This window comes from Terrapene carolina, unplaced genomic scaffold (assembly GCF_002925995.2).
Source record: "Terrapene carolina triunguis isolate 2854851 unplaced genomic scaffold, T_m_triunguis-2.0 Scaffold62, whole genome shotgun sequence".
In the NCBI taxonomy this organism is placed as follows: Eukaryota; Metazoa; Chordata; order Testudines; family Emydidae; genus Terrapene; species Terrapene triunguis.
In genome coordinates this window covers 60402310-60420346 of record NW_020664413.1, presented here as the reverse complement: position 1 = coordinate 60420346, position 18037 = coordinate 60402310, and the positions used below count along the sequence as shown (strand labels likewise).

General features: G+C 44.4%; 1 protein-coding gene across 1 annotated transcript in view; it reads left to right on the top strand.

Annotated features, from left to right (window-relative positions):
* Nucleotides 1-18037, top strand: part of PLEKHM3 (pleckstrin homology domain containing M3) — a 101523-nt gene that overhangs the window by 24165 nt on the left and 59321 nt on the right. The window contains exon 3 of the mRNA XM_024200966.1: nt 10355-10500. Coding sequence (XP_024056734.1) covers nt 10355-10500 — 146 coding nt within the window. The remainder of the gene's footprint in view (nt 1-10354; nt 10501-18037) is intronic.

Sequence of the window (18037 nt, the reverse complement as noted above, 5' to 3'; positions counted from 1 at the left end):
CATCACAAACAGAATTATTATCTAAGTTCCCATTGCAGGGCCACAGTTTGCCCTCAGTGACGCCTTTGCAACCTCAGGAGTGTGACTGAGATTGCATTGCATTTGCAAGCCCTTTGGAGCCATTTCAAACATTGTAACAGAACGGTCACAGCTCACTTCATGTAGTTTTGGGTCCATTTATCCTATGGACCCAGTTTGTGTGTGACTAGAGTGCCACTGGAGCGTATCAAGTATCAGAGGGGTAGTCGTGTTAGTCTGGATCTGTAAAAAGCAACAGAGAGTCCTGTGGCACCTTATAGACTAACAGACGTATTGGAGCATAAGCTTTCGTGGGTGAATACCCCCTTCGTCAAACTGGAGTGTATGAGATGCATCTATTGTTGATGTTGTTATGTCTGACCAGGCAAATGCCAAACGCAGTGTCTTGGAGAGACATGGTGGGTGAGGTAATATCTTTTATTAGACCAACTTCTGTTGGCGAAAGAGACAAGCTTTCAAGCCTACACAGAGCTCTTCAGCCAGACCTGAAGAAGAGCTGTGCCTAAGTTCAAAAGCTTGTCTCTTTCAGCAACAGGGGTGGTCTAATAAAAGATATTACCTCACCTGCCGTATGTCTCTACATCCTGGGACCAACACAACTACAGTAGCACTGCAAAAGCAGCATCTGTAAACTTCCTGTTCCCTCACGCATTGTGATAGGAGAGGCATCGTCAGGAAAACAGTTAAGGAACCGCAACAGAAAACTGAACAATGTAGAGAGAGCGTCTGAGCCTCAGGGGTTACATTTTCCAAACAAGTAATCTTATGAGATATGACTTTATTCTGTCAGGCTGAGAAATCGGGATAGTCAATCCAGGCAGCTTTCACTCATCAAAACAAATTACCGGCTAAATTAGAGGCTGACTACTACATGGATAGTTAACAGGCCGTAAATCTTCATATGCATCTGTAAAGCATTAAGCATACCTTTGTTGCTAAATGAAATATACGTGCAAATACGATAACTGACGTGGTGACTAACGAGAGGAAATTCACCTGAACAGATCTATCAAAACAAAAAGAATTTGCTTTTAATAACCACACACTACATAGTGCAGCAGTTACCCAAGATAGAGGTACAAAACCACCCTTTGCATCTAAACTGAAGTACTGTTGAGGCTCTCTAAATAAGCAGCCACTGTATCAAAGAACACAAACTCTGCTAACCATGAGGCCTACAATGAGTTGAAAGTCGATGAGAAAACGGGGGAGGGGGGGCTAAGTGCCCCTTCAATGAACCGCAGAGCAAAAATGAAAATTGAGTGAAGTACAGTTTTTTCAGCTGAATACCCCATGTGGCCCTGATAATGCAAATGCTTGTTGCCCATGCTTAGCTCTATGTACACAAGGAGCTTTGCACAGTGACTACTCGCATGTGTAAAGTTAAACGTGGGTGTAAACATTTGCAGAATCAGGGATATAATTTTCTGTTATTCTTAAATTATGTTTCTCCTTCTGCCTGCTGGACTGGGAGTATTGGCTAGGCAGCGTGTACGTTCTATTGGGAATGAATCACTCACATTGCTAAGAACATAGAAAGTTAAGGACACCCACTGCTAATGAAGACTGGAAGGTGGTAACTTGAGGTGGCCTTATCAAACTCTGTGCCATTTTCCTTTCCTCTCCTTTACACTGTTTCTAAATGAGTCAACTTCTGACTCCACGTCATGGATGTGACAAGATCACAGAGTCTCGTTCTTCTGACACTGAGCAGGGCACTTGATGAAAAGAAGGAAAACAGTGTTCTGTGTAAAGCTAGACTGCCCCTTTCTGCTTCGCTACAGAGCTCTTCCAGCCCCTGCGTGCTAGAGGCTTAAAAAAATAGTACACTTGTCTGTCTAGATCACTCTAGGCCTGTCATTATCATAGTATCTGAGCACCTTACCACACCCCTGTGAAGTAGGGAAGTCGTACGGTCCCCACTGCAAATGAGGAATTGAGACACACAGAGATTAAGAACGAGGAGTACTTGTGGCACCTTACTTAGAGACTAGCAAGTGTATTTAAGCATAAGCTTTCGTGGGTTAAAACCCACTTCATCAGATGAGTTTCAAAGCCACCTAAAGGATTTAGATTCCCAGTTCCCATTACTGGACATCCAAATTCCCTGGGCAGATTGGAAAATCTCCACCTAAGCCCCAGGTCTCACAGGAAGTCTGTGGCCTGGTCTACACTACGACTTTAATTCGGATTTAGCTGCGTTAATCCGAATTAATCCTTAACCCGTCCACACAACGGAGCCAGTTACTTCGAATTAAAGGGCGCTTAAAATCGATTTCTGTACTCCACCCCGACGAGCGGAGTAGCACCAAAATCGATTTTGTAAATTCGAATTAGGGGTAGTGTGGCCGCACACCACCGAATTAATGTGGTTAAAATTAATGGGGTAGTGTGGCCGCACACCACCGAATTAATGTGGTTAAAAACCGAATTAATGTGCTTAGTGTGGCCGCGCACAATCGAATTTATACAATCTGTTTCCCAAATTCGAATTATCTAAATTCGAATTAATCTCGTAGTGTAGACGTACCCTGTGGCAGAGTCAGGAACTGAACCTAGGTCACCTGTATCCCAGCCCCTTAACCACGAGCCCCCCTTTCCTAGCACGCCATTACCCTGGCCCTAGGAAAGATGTGCATTGTGAATTCTTGCATCATCCAGTTTGTTTGGGCTTTTTTCTCCCGCAGAGTTAGAACTTGAAAACAAACCTCTTGACACTGGTGCGGCGAATCTGCCGGCAGAGACATTATTAAGCCCAGAACGGTTCACCGCTCTACACAGCACTCTGTCGCTGCTATTTCTGCAGCCCCTCTTTCTCCTCCCTCGCCTTCCTAGTCAGGACTAGCCCAACGTTCTCTGACATTTTTGAGGTGAAAGCTTTTGGGTGGTGCTTGTTTTCCCCCCATTGCAAATACCATACCCACCGCTACATGTTTCCCAGCCATATCTATTTTCCAATACCCAGGAGTCAGGGATGGTTCCGGTACAATAGTACGTTTCCCCCTCCTTTGCCTTCTCCTCTAGGGGTTCATACCTGTGCATCGAATGTAAAAATGAGCTTGCTAGGAAATCGAATGTATGATGCTAAGTCTCTTTTGGGGGGAGGGCAGAGGTGCGAGAGGGCAATCTATGTTTGCTGACCCCTCCCCTCACCAGGAAGACCCTTGTTCACTTAACACTGTCTCCTTAAAGAGGTCAATTGTCCCTCGTTCTCTCACTCAGCCTCGGAGGGTTTACAATTGGGATAAGGCAGTGCCCTCTTTTCCATCGAACGTGATGGCAGGTTTTGTGTTCTAACCCTTAGATGCAGAGTCTGGATTTCAAAGGCATTAAACCCTGTGCTGCCCCTTCTCCCCTCTTCCTTTAAAAAAAACTCAAATAGCATAATTGGTGTATGCCACAGAAACATATGTGTTGCTCTACATCGCTTTGAACCGTGTCACATCAAAGGAATCCACTGCTTTCATAACTTGATTTGAAAGAGTTGTAGAAATAACCATCATTATGAAACACAGCAAATAGCACGGTTCAAGGAGGGGAAAAGAGAGAGATTTTCATGGAGCAAAGCCTATAAGGGGAGGAAAACGGAGGTACAGTGGCCGTGGCCAGATCCAGAAAGAAAGCAACGTGTGCAAATTTTACTTGGCTGTTCCGAATGCGCAGGTTGTAATGGACACTAATACCTGCAGCGTCGTGTGAAATACACTGTAACCAAGTCAGAAATGTGTTTCCGAGGACCTGGAAAACAAATGCGAAACTAGCAGGACAAGAGTGGCTGGATTGGGCGAAACAAACAGTACAAGAACGGACGGCTGCTTTAGCAGAAATGGCTTTCCTTTGGAAGGATCCCCTTCATTATAAAATAGAGGAGGTGGCTGGCCAGGCACTCTCTGTGAGGGCTCCGGGATGCTGGAACTTGCTCCTACCTTTGGTCCGAAGTAGCCTGAATTTGGTGACCTTCCGGGCATGCTGCCCAAGACGTCTGTTTGAGAGAGTGTGTGGAGAGGGCTGAGGGTATCCTACCTAGACGAATGTGAAGTCTGTCACAGTTAGAATCTGTTCTCTAGCTCAATAAATTAGGACTTATTCCCATATCCCTTCCGTAGTCCAATAAGAATGGCCGATGTAAATAGCTATGCATTAAGATGAGAAACCCTGTGACTTACGTTGCCCCGTGAAAGGCAGAATGAACTGTATGGAGAGTCAAAAAGTAAAACCTCGACGACGGGTGGGGGGTGGGTAGGTGTTTTTGTATGTGACTGGCTGGCTGAGCTCCTGCTGAATGGATCACTTTAATGCTGCTGAGATGCATTGTATTGTTAATGGTGTCTTAGGTGCCTACAGCCTTGGAAGGACATTTTTTAGCTGTTGTTTACATAGAAATAAATAAGCAAATAGGTTGCCAGATGAGGAATGTAGATTTCAGCACATACAGGGAGTGTACCTGAGACCCTTATCTTTCATCCAGGTACTGAGAATCCTCTCATTGTACATTACCATATGCAGCCTGTTATGGGAGCAGAGAGAATGGCCACAGCCACCATGTGCTTCAGCAGAGAGGTAGGGAGTGATCTCTGACCCACAAGACTCTTGCTTTAAGTCCGCTCACCCAACGCGTCTCTAGGAACTGGAGGACCAAGAACTCTGAGGTTACCTAAACTCCACGTACCCACCTTTGCAATTAGTTGGGCTGATCTCTGGGATTTGGCATAGAGTCTTCTCTCCTATGGTTTGACATCACCAGCAGGGTCTTCTGCATAATTTAAGTCACATTCAAAACCTCTACGGTGTGGCTTGAAGGCCTGACCTTGCAAACATTTCCTCGGGTGAGTAAGCCTTATTCACATAAGCAGTCCCATTGATTTCAAACCATGAGCGAGAACTGCTCCTGTAAGTAAAGATTTGCAGAGTGCTTCAGTGACTTGCAATAGGACTGTCTTAAGGAACCTCTGTTCAGACTGGCGTTCGCGTCTAGCTCCAGCACGTTGCAAGACGATAGGCCTTAAAATGGTGACATCCTGCTTTGTCGTGAAATTATTTGAGATCATTTTTGGAACTCTCAGAGGTATGGTTTAATTTATTTCCTCCTTCCACCCAGTTAGTTGGTCTCAAGGTACTAATGCAAACTAACATCCTATGTGGAGAGATACAAAACACAGTTGCAGTAAGACTTGGGAAACTTTCCAGAATAGTGTTTCTGGCAAATACCCGATCATCTGTAATGTTTATAAAGCTTTTAGAGGCGCTCAGTTGGGAGTGGCCTGTGTAATTCACTCGTGGCTTCACCACGCATGAATATATCAGCCAGTACGAACTCAAGAGAATAAAATCGCGCATGTTACTGTATTCCATCCAGTTTATAAGAGAAGGCTACATGTAATAAATGCAGAAACTGGAACTAGTTAGTGCACAAACTCTGAATCTTCTGTGCTCACACTGTGATTTGAAATTCTGAGGCAGTTGATGGCAAAAAAAGATTTAGATCCTTCGCTGTTGCTTTTTTGTAAGGCTGGGGCACTGCAGTGTTTACTGTACCGAGGTGTATTGCTAATCAAACATTATCGTACTTTATGAGCTGTTACCGTTCTGCTTGGGACAGGTGCGTGTTCACTTTAATCAGACTTCTCCATCTTGCCCTTTGAGAGGAGGGGTGTCCTTCTGTGTTTTCTTTTCAGAGAGGCAAGACTTACCTCTGTTATGCTTTTAAAAACATCGGTACCATAGCAACAAGGAGTACATTCTACTGGCATCTTTCAGTGCTAATAGAATGGCATGTCAGACAAACAGAGTGTACTTTTTTTTTTTTTAAATCTCTTCAGCTGTTCTAACACTGCACCTTTATGTATGAACACACATATTTTTTTTAGTGGTATGGTTGATCTATAGAGTTCACCACCTAGGTGTGCTACCTAACTTTGCCACGTCTCGCTGTGTTTTTATGTATAATGTGGAAACTCTTGTAAACTGGTTAATATGGAAGCAAGTAACCAGAGGGGTAGCCGTGTTAGTCTGAATCTGTAAAAAGCAACAGAGGGTCCTGTGGCACCTTTAAGACTAACTAATACTTCTGTTAGTCTTAAAGGTGCCACAGGACAATATGGAAGCAGTTTATTAAACAAATAAGTCGGCAGTCCTACCCCAGATAAATGTTTGTTGTGTGTAGATGGGAATATGAACATATTGGACTATTTCTAGGGCTACAAAATTGCATAGTCACATCAGATTTACTTGTCTCTTAGACGAGGTAAATTTGCTACCGAGGGCTGGTTGTAAGGGATGTGGTCAAAGTGTTTGTGCCCCAGATTTGTCCTTAGTTTAAATTTATGTGTCATCCAGTCATGGTAAATGTTCTTCATTGTTTCATGTTTCAAATCAATCGTTCTGATATTGGAAAGGAAAGCAGTGTTGTGGGCATACAGAAAGCAGAATCGTCCAGTTTTGAGGGCACAGGAACTGGGAGACACCAAATGGGATTCCATTTCCAGCGCTGCCGCTAACTAGTTGTGTGATGTTGCTCAAGTTACTTACTATAAGGCCAGACTGTTAAAAGGTTCTGGTTATTCTGGGTGCCACCATTTTTGGAAGACAGCTAAATTCTGATTTTCAGAGGTGTTTGCCACCTGCAGCTCCCAGGGATTTCAAATACAAGCGTGGGAACTCAGCACCTTTGAAAATCAGTTCCCAGGTGTTTCAAGTTGGGCACCCAAAATCAGTAGACACTTTTTTTTGAAAAAGTGGGCCTTGTGCCTCAGCTTACCCATCTGTAACATGGACATAATATCTACTTTTGTAACTCTCTTTGAGATGTCTGGATGGAAAATGTTCTATGAGAGTTGTTGTTAATAATTTATGACTTCTCATTTTATGTGCCATCCTGATCATAGCATGCCCGTGCGTCATGTTTTTAGTTTGGGACCAGCAATAAGTGCTATATCTTTTTTTTTAATTGTCTTTTTAAAATTGCGTTTTTTAATTTTCAGCTGAAAGAAGTACTTTTCTTTTATATTCATCTGTCACAAGTAAGTTATGCTTAGGGCCTGTTCTTAATAATAGCCTTTTTATAAGGCTTGTTCTACCCTAAAAGTAGAGTGTATAAGCTGGTTATTTTAGGTCATGTTCAAGAATTCTCATAGGACACTTTGGAAAGTGTTCGTTAGCGAAGTTCTGCTGATACGGGATGTATCACGTTTTCAGGTTTTTGTTTTTCTCCCCTTGTATCTCATGAGTAGAGATGCTTGCATGATAAGGAGATATTTCTTGTTTAGGAGTTAATCTGCTCCTGCTGCTAATTGCTGATTTGGGGGTTTTGCAAACCTTTATACACAAATCTCTTTATTGAGTTCAATAGACTAAACTTGCATGAGTTGCGGTTTTCAACGTAAGTTCCTTAACATCCTCTGTGATCTCACAGACGTCTCCACAGCAACTCATTATGATGTCACAGGGACTTGGTGATGGCAGTATGTGGCAGTAGCACACCAATCCTTTGGCAACAAAGATCCTGTTCCCATGCCCATGTTCTTAGTAATGAAAACACGAGAAGAAAAGAATGTAGAAATATGATTTACAAGTAAAATTTACTTTTAGAATATTTTTTAGTTTTCTATTAGGCATCAGGGCTTTCAACGATTGTCAGTATGTGGAGGGAAAAGTTCTTGAAATATGGCTTTAAAAAAAAATAGAGTGAATCCAATATCAGAAGAATTTTTAAAAAAGCCGTATGGCACTTTGTTTGATTTATTCAAACATACTGTGAGCAGACTGTTTTCTCTCTCACTGGGAACTTATCACATATGATCACTACCGTCGTATCTGAGCACCTTACAAATGTTAGGGCTGGTCTATGCTAGAAAGTTAGGTTCTCCCAGCTACATTGCATAGGGGTGTGAAAAGTTCACATCCCTTAGAGATGTAGTGAAGATGGAGCTGACCCCCAGTGTAGACAACGCTAAGTAAACAGAAGAATTCCATCAACCTAGCTACTGCCTCTCAGAGAAGTGGGTTTACTACAGCAGTGGAAGAACTCCTTCCGTCACTGGAGTAAGTGTCTACGCTACAGCGTCATAGTTGCAGCGCTGCAGCTGTGCCGCTGTAGCATTTCTACTATAGATATACATTTAGTGTAGCTGCAATTATACCGGCGTGAAAGCACTTTTGTCGGTATGGGTTTGTGTCTGTTGGGGAACTGCTGCAAGCTACGCCGGCAGCACAATGACATCGGTATAAGAAGCAGCTATAGTAGGAGGATTTGCTGGGACAGCTATACCAGTATAGCTATGCTAGCAAAACTTTTCTAGTGTAGACACGGCCAAAGTAGCATCAAATACTGAGGTGGGGAGGAGAAGTTGTTTAATTTAGGCCTAGACTACACTGGAAAAGATTTGCCTTTGCCAGTCTAGCTGCACTGGCAAATCCTCCTAGTGTAGATGTAGCTTACCAGTGTAATTTATGCTTGTTTCCCGAATGAAATAAGTTATAATGGCAAAAGCGCTCATCTATTCTTGGGCTTTTGCTGGCACAGACGTAGTAAAAAATCACGGCCCAAACCAATGTTGTTATACTGACAAAAGAGTCTAGTGTAGACCTGGCCGGGGATTATAGGACAGGGATTGTCTCTCACTGTGTGGGTACACAATGATCTGATCCTGATTTGGCACTCCATAATACAAATAAGTACTACCGTAATACAAGTGATTATTAATACACCTCTACTCCGATATAACGTGACCTGATTTAACACAAATTTGGATATAACATGGTAAAGCAGCACTCCAGGGGGGCGGGACTGCGCACTCCAGCGGATCAAAGCAAGTTCGATATAACGCGGTTTCACCTATAACGCGGTAAGGTTTTTTGGCTCCCGAGGACAGCATTATATCGGGGTAGAGGTGTAATAAGCACAACAAAGGGAAAAGAAGAAATATACCCATGTATCCTTCCCAATGTATATACGTTTACAACAACCCATGGCATCTAATCAATAAAACTAGTCCTCCCTGTTGTTAATATGGTACTTATTGTTTGCCATTGTAGTGTGTGGTTTACTTGTACGTGCCAATTCAGTGCCCCTTGTGTGACCATTGTATGCCAGTTCAGTGCCCATTGTTAGAAGATGGCTAGCTTGCACTCATCGAGTCAGCAACAGATAAAGGATTTTGCAGTGGGTGGGAAGGTCTAGTACGCAAATAAATGATGTTATGCAAGTTGGTGGTATGCATCTGTATGAAAGACGAGGTATTAAGGCTTTGCTCAAGCAGTAGTCTCTAGGTCAGGGGTTCTCAAACTGGAGGTTGGGACCCCTCAGGGGATTGCGAGATTATTACATGGGGGGGGTCGCGAGCTGTCAACCTCCACCCCAAACCCCATTTTGCCTCCAGCATTTATAATGGCGTTAAATATATAAAAAAGTGTTTTTAATTTATAAGGGGGGGGTCGCACTCAGAGACTTGCTATGTGAAAGGGGTCACCAAGACAAAAGTTTGAGAGCCACTGCTCTAGATCATGGCTGTCTTGCAGAACTGTCCCTTTTTCAAATGAAAAATATTGCTGAAAATTACAATGTTGACTCTCTTTCAAAAGTAAACAACAAAAGTCAAACATCTTATTTGGGGGGACGAGGAGAGTGAATCCCTTTGAAGGAAAATGTGTTTGTTCATTTGTCAGGACCAAAACCAAATGAGAGTGATGTTGATCTTGTCCAAACAGAGTAAAGTCTGGGGCGGAGCTGGCAACCCTTGCTCCTCTCTGTCCTTATTTGGCCACCAAGACTGGAGTCTGAGATTTACCCTTAAGCCCTGAACCATCTCACAATCTGACAGCCACCCAAAACAGCACTTCCTAACCAATTTCAGATGTTTACGATAGTGGCAGTTCTTATGGTAGACACTCAACATCCTGAACCCAGGATTTGGGCCATAAAAAAAAAAAAAAGCCAGTGATTTTCCAGGTGTGTTGTTTTTGTGTGTCTGTCAGGTCCAAACTCTGAGGGGACCTCAGTCTGTGAGTGACCAGCTTTGAGACAGGTAGGAGTGGATTGCTGAGTACCCACGGTTCCCGCTGACTTGGGTTGGAGTTGTAGGCGCTGCTCAGCGCCTCTGAAAATCAGGTTCTCAAGTTGGGTGCCCAAAATCAGTAGACATTTTTGAAATTTGGACCAGAACGCTGAATTCTGGTATTTGCAAGGGATATGGAACAGTTCATCTTCTAAAACCGCTCTCATCTGGGAAGTGGTTAATTAACTCCCTTATCGCACCCTATGAAACATCACTAGCGAAGGATACAAAATCAATATTATTTTCTTCTTTCCTTTTCCCAGGTTGTCAGCGCTCTATAGGCTTGTCCAATGGAAAAGCCAAGGTGTGCAGTTACAGCGGATGGTATTACTGCAGCACCTGCCATGTGGACGACAACTTTCTAATCCCCGCGCGACTGGTTCATAACTGGGACACTTCCAAATACAAGGTAATCTTCACGCGTGTTGGTTTGAGACGCAATACATTGAATGCCATGTAATAGACTAATATTATCCAGTCCATCACATTCCTGACCGGGATGGGAGGGGTCGTGCCTAGTGGTTGGAGCGGGAATCAGAGTCGGAAGTTGGAGTTGAAGGTCAGAGCCGGGTTACCTGGGTTGAGGAAAGGCAGGAGCAGGGCTGGGTCCCAGTCAGGAACAAGGCAGGAGCAGGACTGGAACAAAGAGGAACCAGGCTAGGAACAAGCAGGTGTAGGAGCCATAACAGCTGTGGGCAAATGTTTTAAGCAGCCGCCGAACTGCTGCTAGGCATAAGAACTGGTCTGCTGACTCTTCCCACCTAGAGGCGCCGACTTCCTGAGTTCTTGGAGGGCGCTCAACCTCCCCACTCCACCCCAGACCCCGCCCCAACTCCACCCCTTCCCCCAAGCTCCCATCCCTGCTCCACCTCTTCCTGCCCCCGCACTCCCCTCCAGCCCAGCGCCTCCTGAATATCGCTGAACAGCTGATTGCCGCGGGCAGGAGGCGCTGGGAGGGAGGGGGAAGAGCTGAGTGGCGGGGCTGCCGGTGGGTGCTGAGCACCCACTATTTTATTTCCCGTGGGTGCTCCCGCCCTGGAGCACTCACGGAGTCGGCGCCTATGTCACCCATCCGGCCCTGTAGCCAATCATTTAGCTGACTACAGGCCAGCTGTGCTCGTTAGATTGCCCAGAGACCGGCTCTGTTGCAGGCCCTGATTCCTGATAGTTCATCTGTCCCCTACTCACATGTCTCGCCTACTCAGTCTGTTACCCCTCCACAGCACGTCTTCAAATCTGCAGAAACCACCTCCATGTCTCTTCCCTCATGGTGCCACACTTCTCCTCCTGGCTGCCCCCACTTACAACTGCTGTAGTCCTTCAAGAAGCAGGGGTTCTTCTCTACCTGCTCTCGTGGTCCTAATCTTCAGAGTCCTCATAGAATCGTAGGACTGGAAGAGACCTTGAGAGGTCATCTAGTCCTATGCCATGCCTCATGGTAGGACCATCCCTGACAGGTGTTTGTCTAACCTGCTTTTAAAAATCTCCAATGATGGATATTCCACAACCTCGCTAGGCTCATGGACTGGGCCTTGGCTACCTCAGACATTGCCTCTTTCGCCACAGCTCCAAGAGCTGTGATTCTCAGGAGCTCTACAGCTGATGGATCCCAAGAGGAGAGCTTGGTGATCAGGGCTTTTTTTTGGTGGCAGGCACTAATCCTATGGAATTCCATCCTATGGGAAATCAGATCTCTCTAGCTTCAGAACATCGTGGACTTCATCTCTGAGCACAAGTCTTATAAAAGCAGAAGGATGGCACATCAACACTTCCCTGGACATAAGCAACAGAAGTAATATGAAGAGAGAGGTTTGCACATTCAGTCATAGAGTGAGGATGAGGTGGAAGATAAGTACAGTTCTTTAGATTGATTTTACCTTTCTTTTTTTTTAACACTCAGATGCTATGAGTGTACGGATAGATAGGCAAATATGGATGAATGGATAGACAGGCAGATATATACTAGTGGCTATTTTATACATCTTAGCATGTTTCCCAAAGGGCACCAGAGAAATGGTGCATAGAACATGCATTTCTGTGGGATGTTTTCATAGGGTTAACGGTGTTGTTTTGGCATTGCAGGGGGAGTGTGCTGAAACAATAACAGACTTATGAGGAAGGGAGATTGTACTAAAGCTTCAAACATAACAGACGCTGTTAGGAGAGGCTGTTTGATGTTTAACGTCTGCGAATATTATTATTATTATGGGTTATTTGAAAAGGAAATAAAAGAACTGGTAAATGCTCTGTTAGGGGAAAAAGCAGGCTCTCTTGAAGAAGAAAATTTGTCAAAAGACAGAGATTATTAAAGGAAACCAGAGCCTGCCATTAGGAAAATGATAATCTGATGCCAAATAATATCAGATTTTTCAGGAGTTAATAAAGTTCTTGCATAGAGAGATTAAGGATCTCTTTTTTTTTTTTCCCCAGGAGGCCAGATATTGAATATTAGACATTACATTATTTTCCTTTGGATGCCCTTCCCAAAGGCCACTCATTTGGCTGGACAGGGATGGGATGAGAGCCTCTAATGTGGATCAAGTGGATGGTAAAGCAGGCAGTCTAGTGAAAACATGTGTCAATGAGACCATAAAGAAGAGAAACTGGATTTTTAATTTAGAATTCAAAACTTGTACCATTTCAAACAGTCTGGCTACAGGAGAAAAGGAACTGCCAATGTTCAAAGAGTTAGGGCATAAAGGCAGAATAGAGTTTTTAGGCTTCAATTTAAAATCAAATTAATTCTGATTATAACAATGAGAAATTTTCACTTTGCCAAAGCACAATACAGTTGTGAACATTCCCTTGGCTGGGAGCAGTGTCAAGTTCTCTGTAAGTACGTATATCTCTGGAGTAACTGAGTCTCTCAGGAGTGTTAATTTATCCTCACAGCACCCCAGCAAGGTAGGGGAGTATCATCATCCTCAATGTACAGATGGGGAACTGAGGCACTGAGAGATCAAGTGACTTGCCCAAGGTAACGTAGGAAGTCTGTGGCAGAGCTGGGAATTGAATCTAGGTCCCCTGAGTCCCAGGCCATTCCCTTAACCACAAGACCATCCTTTGTCTCCTAGCCCATTATGTAACTGGTCAGGTCTAAGGGAATCTGTTAGTTTTGCCTCTTTATACTGGATTTTGCAATTTTATGCCTTGTTTCTACCTTCATTGTATCCTTTATTGGAACTAAGCAAATCCTCTTCTGTTGTGGAGCACACTGGCCTGAGATGACCCTTAGTCTTTCATTTATCTCCATTTTCTCTTTCTCTCATACTTCAGATGAAGAGTGTGATGCCGTGTCACTACTGTACAATCCATTTAGATACTTCAGATGCAAAAAAAAAAAGTGTCTTAGTTTTGCCTGCAGTACTTAATAGCAATAATGAAGCTGCATGACTCTTTATTAGTGTATTGATTCTATGTCCTGGTCTGGCAGAGACAGAAACACCATCCCACTCTCCTGAGGTGTTCTTAGTATTAATGATTTCTGTTTCTCTTGGACTCGCTTTCAAAGCAGGATATCCTCATCCACTACCATTGCAGCTACCTTGGTGTTGCGTGTCCCGCAAGTACCTACACAGATAGATCTCTTGAACAGCACTCCTAAATGGAACCACGCTCCAAAGCCTCACCAAAGAGGCAACCCTGTCCATCAAGGACAACACAGCAATGCACTAAGGAGGAGCTACTCTAGCAGGAGGCCCCCTTTCAACCTGATGCGTAATATACCGACGGGGGCTGATAGGAACAGGGCTTTGTCAAAGTGGACCGTGTTCAGCACAGTCCTGTGAAATAACAGAGAGAACATGAGTGTGGCTTCCACCTATTGAATGCTTCTGTATTTCACGCTATTTAGAAAATGTGTCAGTCACTCAACCTGGGAATAGAGTAACCGTGGATGAAGAACATGAAATAATTTCTCCCCAGCCATCTCGTCCCCCTTTGCAAGGTGCAATGGCACCTATTATATCTGCCACTAGCAAAGCTGAGGAAGCAAGCCCCAGTGTATGATCTATAGCTTGGGCCTTGTTTGGTAATGCTGATGCAATTAGGTATATGTTTTCAGCTGTTCCCTGGAATTCACTGCACTTGAACAGCATGTATAATATTAACTCTTGGTCTTCACAGTCGGAGAAGATCCCATCTGTCTGCTTCTGACAGGACGAGACTTGGAAAAAATCAGAGGTGAAAGTAAGCCGGTACGGTCTGGTACAGGCAGTGGGGAGCTTCCCTAGGCCAGCAATTTAAAAGGGCCTTGGGCTCCGGGCAGTGGCCGAAGCCCCGGGCCCTTTAAATCACTGCCTGAGCTCCGCTGCCGGAGCCTTGGGGTAGCAGCCGGGAGCCCTGGGGCTCCAGTGGCGATTTAAAGGGGCCGGGACTCCCGGCAGCGGCCAGAGCCCCTGGCCCTTTAAATTGCTGTCAGAGCCCCGCTGCCAGAGCCCCGGGGTAGTTGCGGTGATTTAAAGGTTCTGGGGCTCCTGGCCACCGCTATGGTGGCATTTTAAAGGACCCAGGGCTCCCAGTCACCGCCGCAGCTACTGCTACCATGGGGCTCCGGCGGTGATTTAAAGGGCCCGGTGCTCCCAGCCACCGCTACTTCAGCCGGATTTAAACGCTCCGCCCCTTCCGGTTGAGGCCCCGCCCCCTGCTCAGGACCCTGGCCCTGCGTACCGGTAAGTCCCTTAAGTTAGTTTCACCCCTGGAAAAAAAAGAAGTCAGGAGAAATCCACAGAGTTGAGCTTTACCGTGTGCTGGATCTTGAGAATTACACTAGATTTGCATACAAAAGCATTTGGCTACTAAGGGAAAGAACCCCTTGATTATTTAACAGAAACCCTTTCAAAGGACTTGCCCATTCGCCATGCTTCTGCAGACTTCCTTACACAGCAACTGGAGTTTCTTAACCAAAATCGTAGTTCAGACAGTTTCTCCCAGCTCCCACTTTTGCTTATGGTTCTCAGTCCTTTTCATAGTAGAGTTTTTCATGTTCTTGAGGGAGATTATCTTTTAGATATCTCTTCCTCCTATCCTTATGCAACTTCTTCTCTCTGGCAACTTTTACTTGGTTACATGCAAAAAGTAATAAGTATTGGTGTTTGCTTTCAGTAGCACCCAAAAGCGTGCTAGAAGCTGCACAAACACAAGAAGAGAGATGGCCCCTGTTCCAAAGAGTTTACAATGAGTCTGACTTTTCGTGTTTAGATTCTGAAGCACAAGATGGCAGCCCCCAGAAAAAAGTACTGATCCTTGTTTTCCCCCCATTCCTGTTCTTTTGACATTTCAGGCTGAAGAGCGCTCTTCAATCTTAATACTTGTATTTGAATGAAATTTTCTGGTGTTTCTAATAAAATTATATGCGTGTGTATTTGTGTATTATAGGCAGGGCTGGTAGCGCCACCTATTATTAAGCTTGCCCCTGTTTTCAGTTGCTTATAACTTTGCCAAACATTAACCATTTGGGCTGAAATTTGACTTGCCAGTTTTCCTATCTCAGGCTGAGGTTTTGGCTGAAATTTTCCAAAAAAAATTTCTGAAAATGATTCTATAGGGAAAAAATACATTGTTTTGCCTGTGTTTAAAAAAAAACCCTAGTGACTTTTTCTTTGAACAGCGCTAGCACGCCTATATTTTGGAGCAGGGATGTAAAATTTGTGGGAGGGGGTGACGTTTGTGTCAGGGACGTGTCTTTTGTCATCCCCATGAAAATCCACCCAATTTTGGCCGAGTTATAAGTTAACTGTCCATTCTGTGCATTCCCTGAGGCAGGGGTCCTGGGGAAAAAAACGTGATCTTGTAATTAAAGACTGTGTACCATAAAGTATGCACACACGGGGGCTGAATGAAGGTTGCACAGGCAACCTTGATTCTGGCATTTCCTAACTTTTGAGTGCTTGACTTTGCGACCTTTAATAATCTTTTAACGTGTGTGTGTGTGCACGCACGCGCGCGCATGCGTCCATGGGAGCACTGCTGATGAATGTTCCCCATGGAAAAAATATAATATCACCTCCTACTCATTCCTATATCTGCCCTGAGGCTGCTGGCAGGCAAGTGGGCTTTCCCATCATTTCAATGCTGATTCACAGTGAAAGAATATACTCCAAAAGGAATACTGAGCCCTGGGGATACTGGCATCAGGTTCTGCGTTGGGAGAAAATCTGGAAACCTCCCCGGGTTCTACATTCCACTTGCTGGCTGCTCTCAAAGTTAAGACTATGTACTTGCACATTCCTAGGCCTTGATACAGCAAAGCCCTTCAGCGTGTGCTTGAATGCTGTGCCGATGGGGACCAAAGTATATCTGCGCGTGATCCTCGCACGGGATTTGGAGTGAGAAACTCCTGAGTTCCAAACCGAGCTGTGATATTGAGTGCTTGGGTGGTGCTGAGTGAATCGCTGCTATCTGACTTTCCCACCCCCCTCAGTACAAGAGGAATGATACTTATTATAGGTATGGTAGCTCTCAGGTGTGTTGTAAGGCTAACTGGTTTAATGTGTGTAAAAGCAGTGTGACGATGAAGATCGTTGTATTCTTCTCTCTAGTGTACAGCTGTATTAGTCTCGCTAACAGAACAAAACCAAGGCTATGTCTTCACTACCCGCCGATCCGGCGGGTAGCAATCGGTCTATCGGGGATCGACTTACCGCGTCTCGTGAGGACGCGGTAAAATCGATCCCTGATCGCTCTGCCGTCGACTCCGGAAATCCACCTCGGCAAGAGGCGGCAGCGGAGTCGGCGGCAGCGCGGCAACGGTCGACTTTCCCCCGTCCTCACTGCCAGGTAAGCCGACCTAAAATACGCAACTTCAGCTACGGTATTCACGTAGCTGAAGTTGCGTATCTTAGGTCGGAACCCCGCTGTAGTGTAGACCTAGCCCAAGAGACGCCACCAAACTTTTCTGGAGCTCAAGTTTTGTGTGCATTTGGGATCTGAAGAATTTTGTTCTTTACCCGACCTCCCCGGGTTGTTACTGATTTTCTGTTCCTCAGTTTGGACAGCGCAGTTCCTTGGGTGTGCACTGTTTTAAAAAAAAAAATCGAAAAGGTGAGAGATGAGTGGGATGTTTAATACGGCTTCTGAGCCATAAAAGTCTGTGGAACCATGATCCTTAATTCACCTTACAGTATCTCCTGTGTTTAAAAATATACAGTGCATTATCTGCATAATCACTAACCTGCAGCCAGTACTTGGCATTATGTATGATATTTTTGTTAACATGAAGATTATTCATTGTGAAGAGGTACAGTTGGGATCATCTCTCACTGTAACATCTTCTTCCCTGACCTGCTTCTAATTCCAGTAGCTCGGTGGTTCTCAGCCTTTCCAGACTACTGTACCCCTTTCAGGAATCTGATTTGTCTTGTGTATCCCCAAGTTTCACCTCACTTAAAAACTACTTGCTTACAAAATCAGACATACAAATACAAAAGTGTCACAGCCCGCTATTACTGAAAAGTTGTTTGCTTTCTCCTTTTTACTATATAGTTATAAAATAAACCAATTGGAATATAAAAATTGTACTTACATTTCAGTATAAACAAGTCGTTGTATGAAAATTTGGTTTGTACTGGCTTGGCTAGTGCTTTTTATGTAGCCTGTTGTAAAACTAGGCAAATATCTAGATGAGTTGATGCACCCCCCAGAAGACTTCTGCGTACCCCCAAGGAGTAAATGTACCCTTGGTTGAGAACCACTGCACTAGCTGGTACCATCTATAAGGACATATGTTGCTTTGTCGACCTCATCTTCTACAGTACCTGAAGGGAGAGGCCTTTTAAGTCTGAGAAGACTATAGTGTAGCCTTTGCCCTTTTGTTCACCTCATAAAAGGTAGCTTTGTTAGCCTAATTCATTGGTGCCTTGCTTCAGTGTAAACACTGGTTTTAAGGACCAGAAGGACTATTTGAATTGCGAAACACATCATTTTTCTACAGCAGAGTTTCAAGTGGT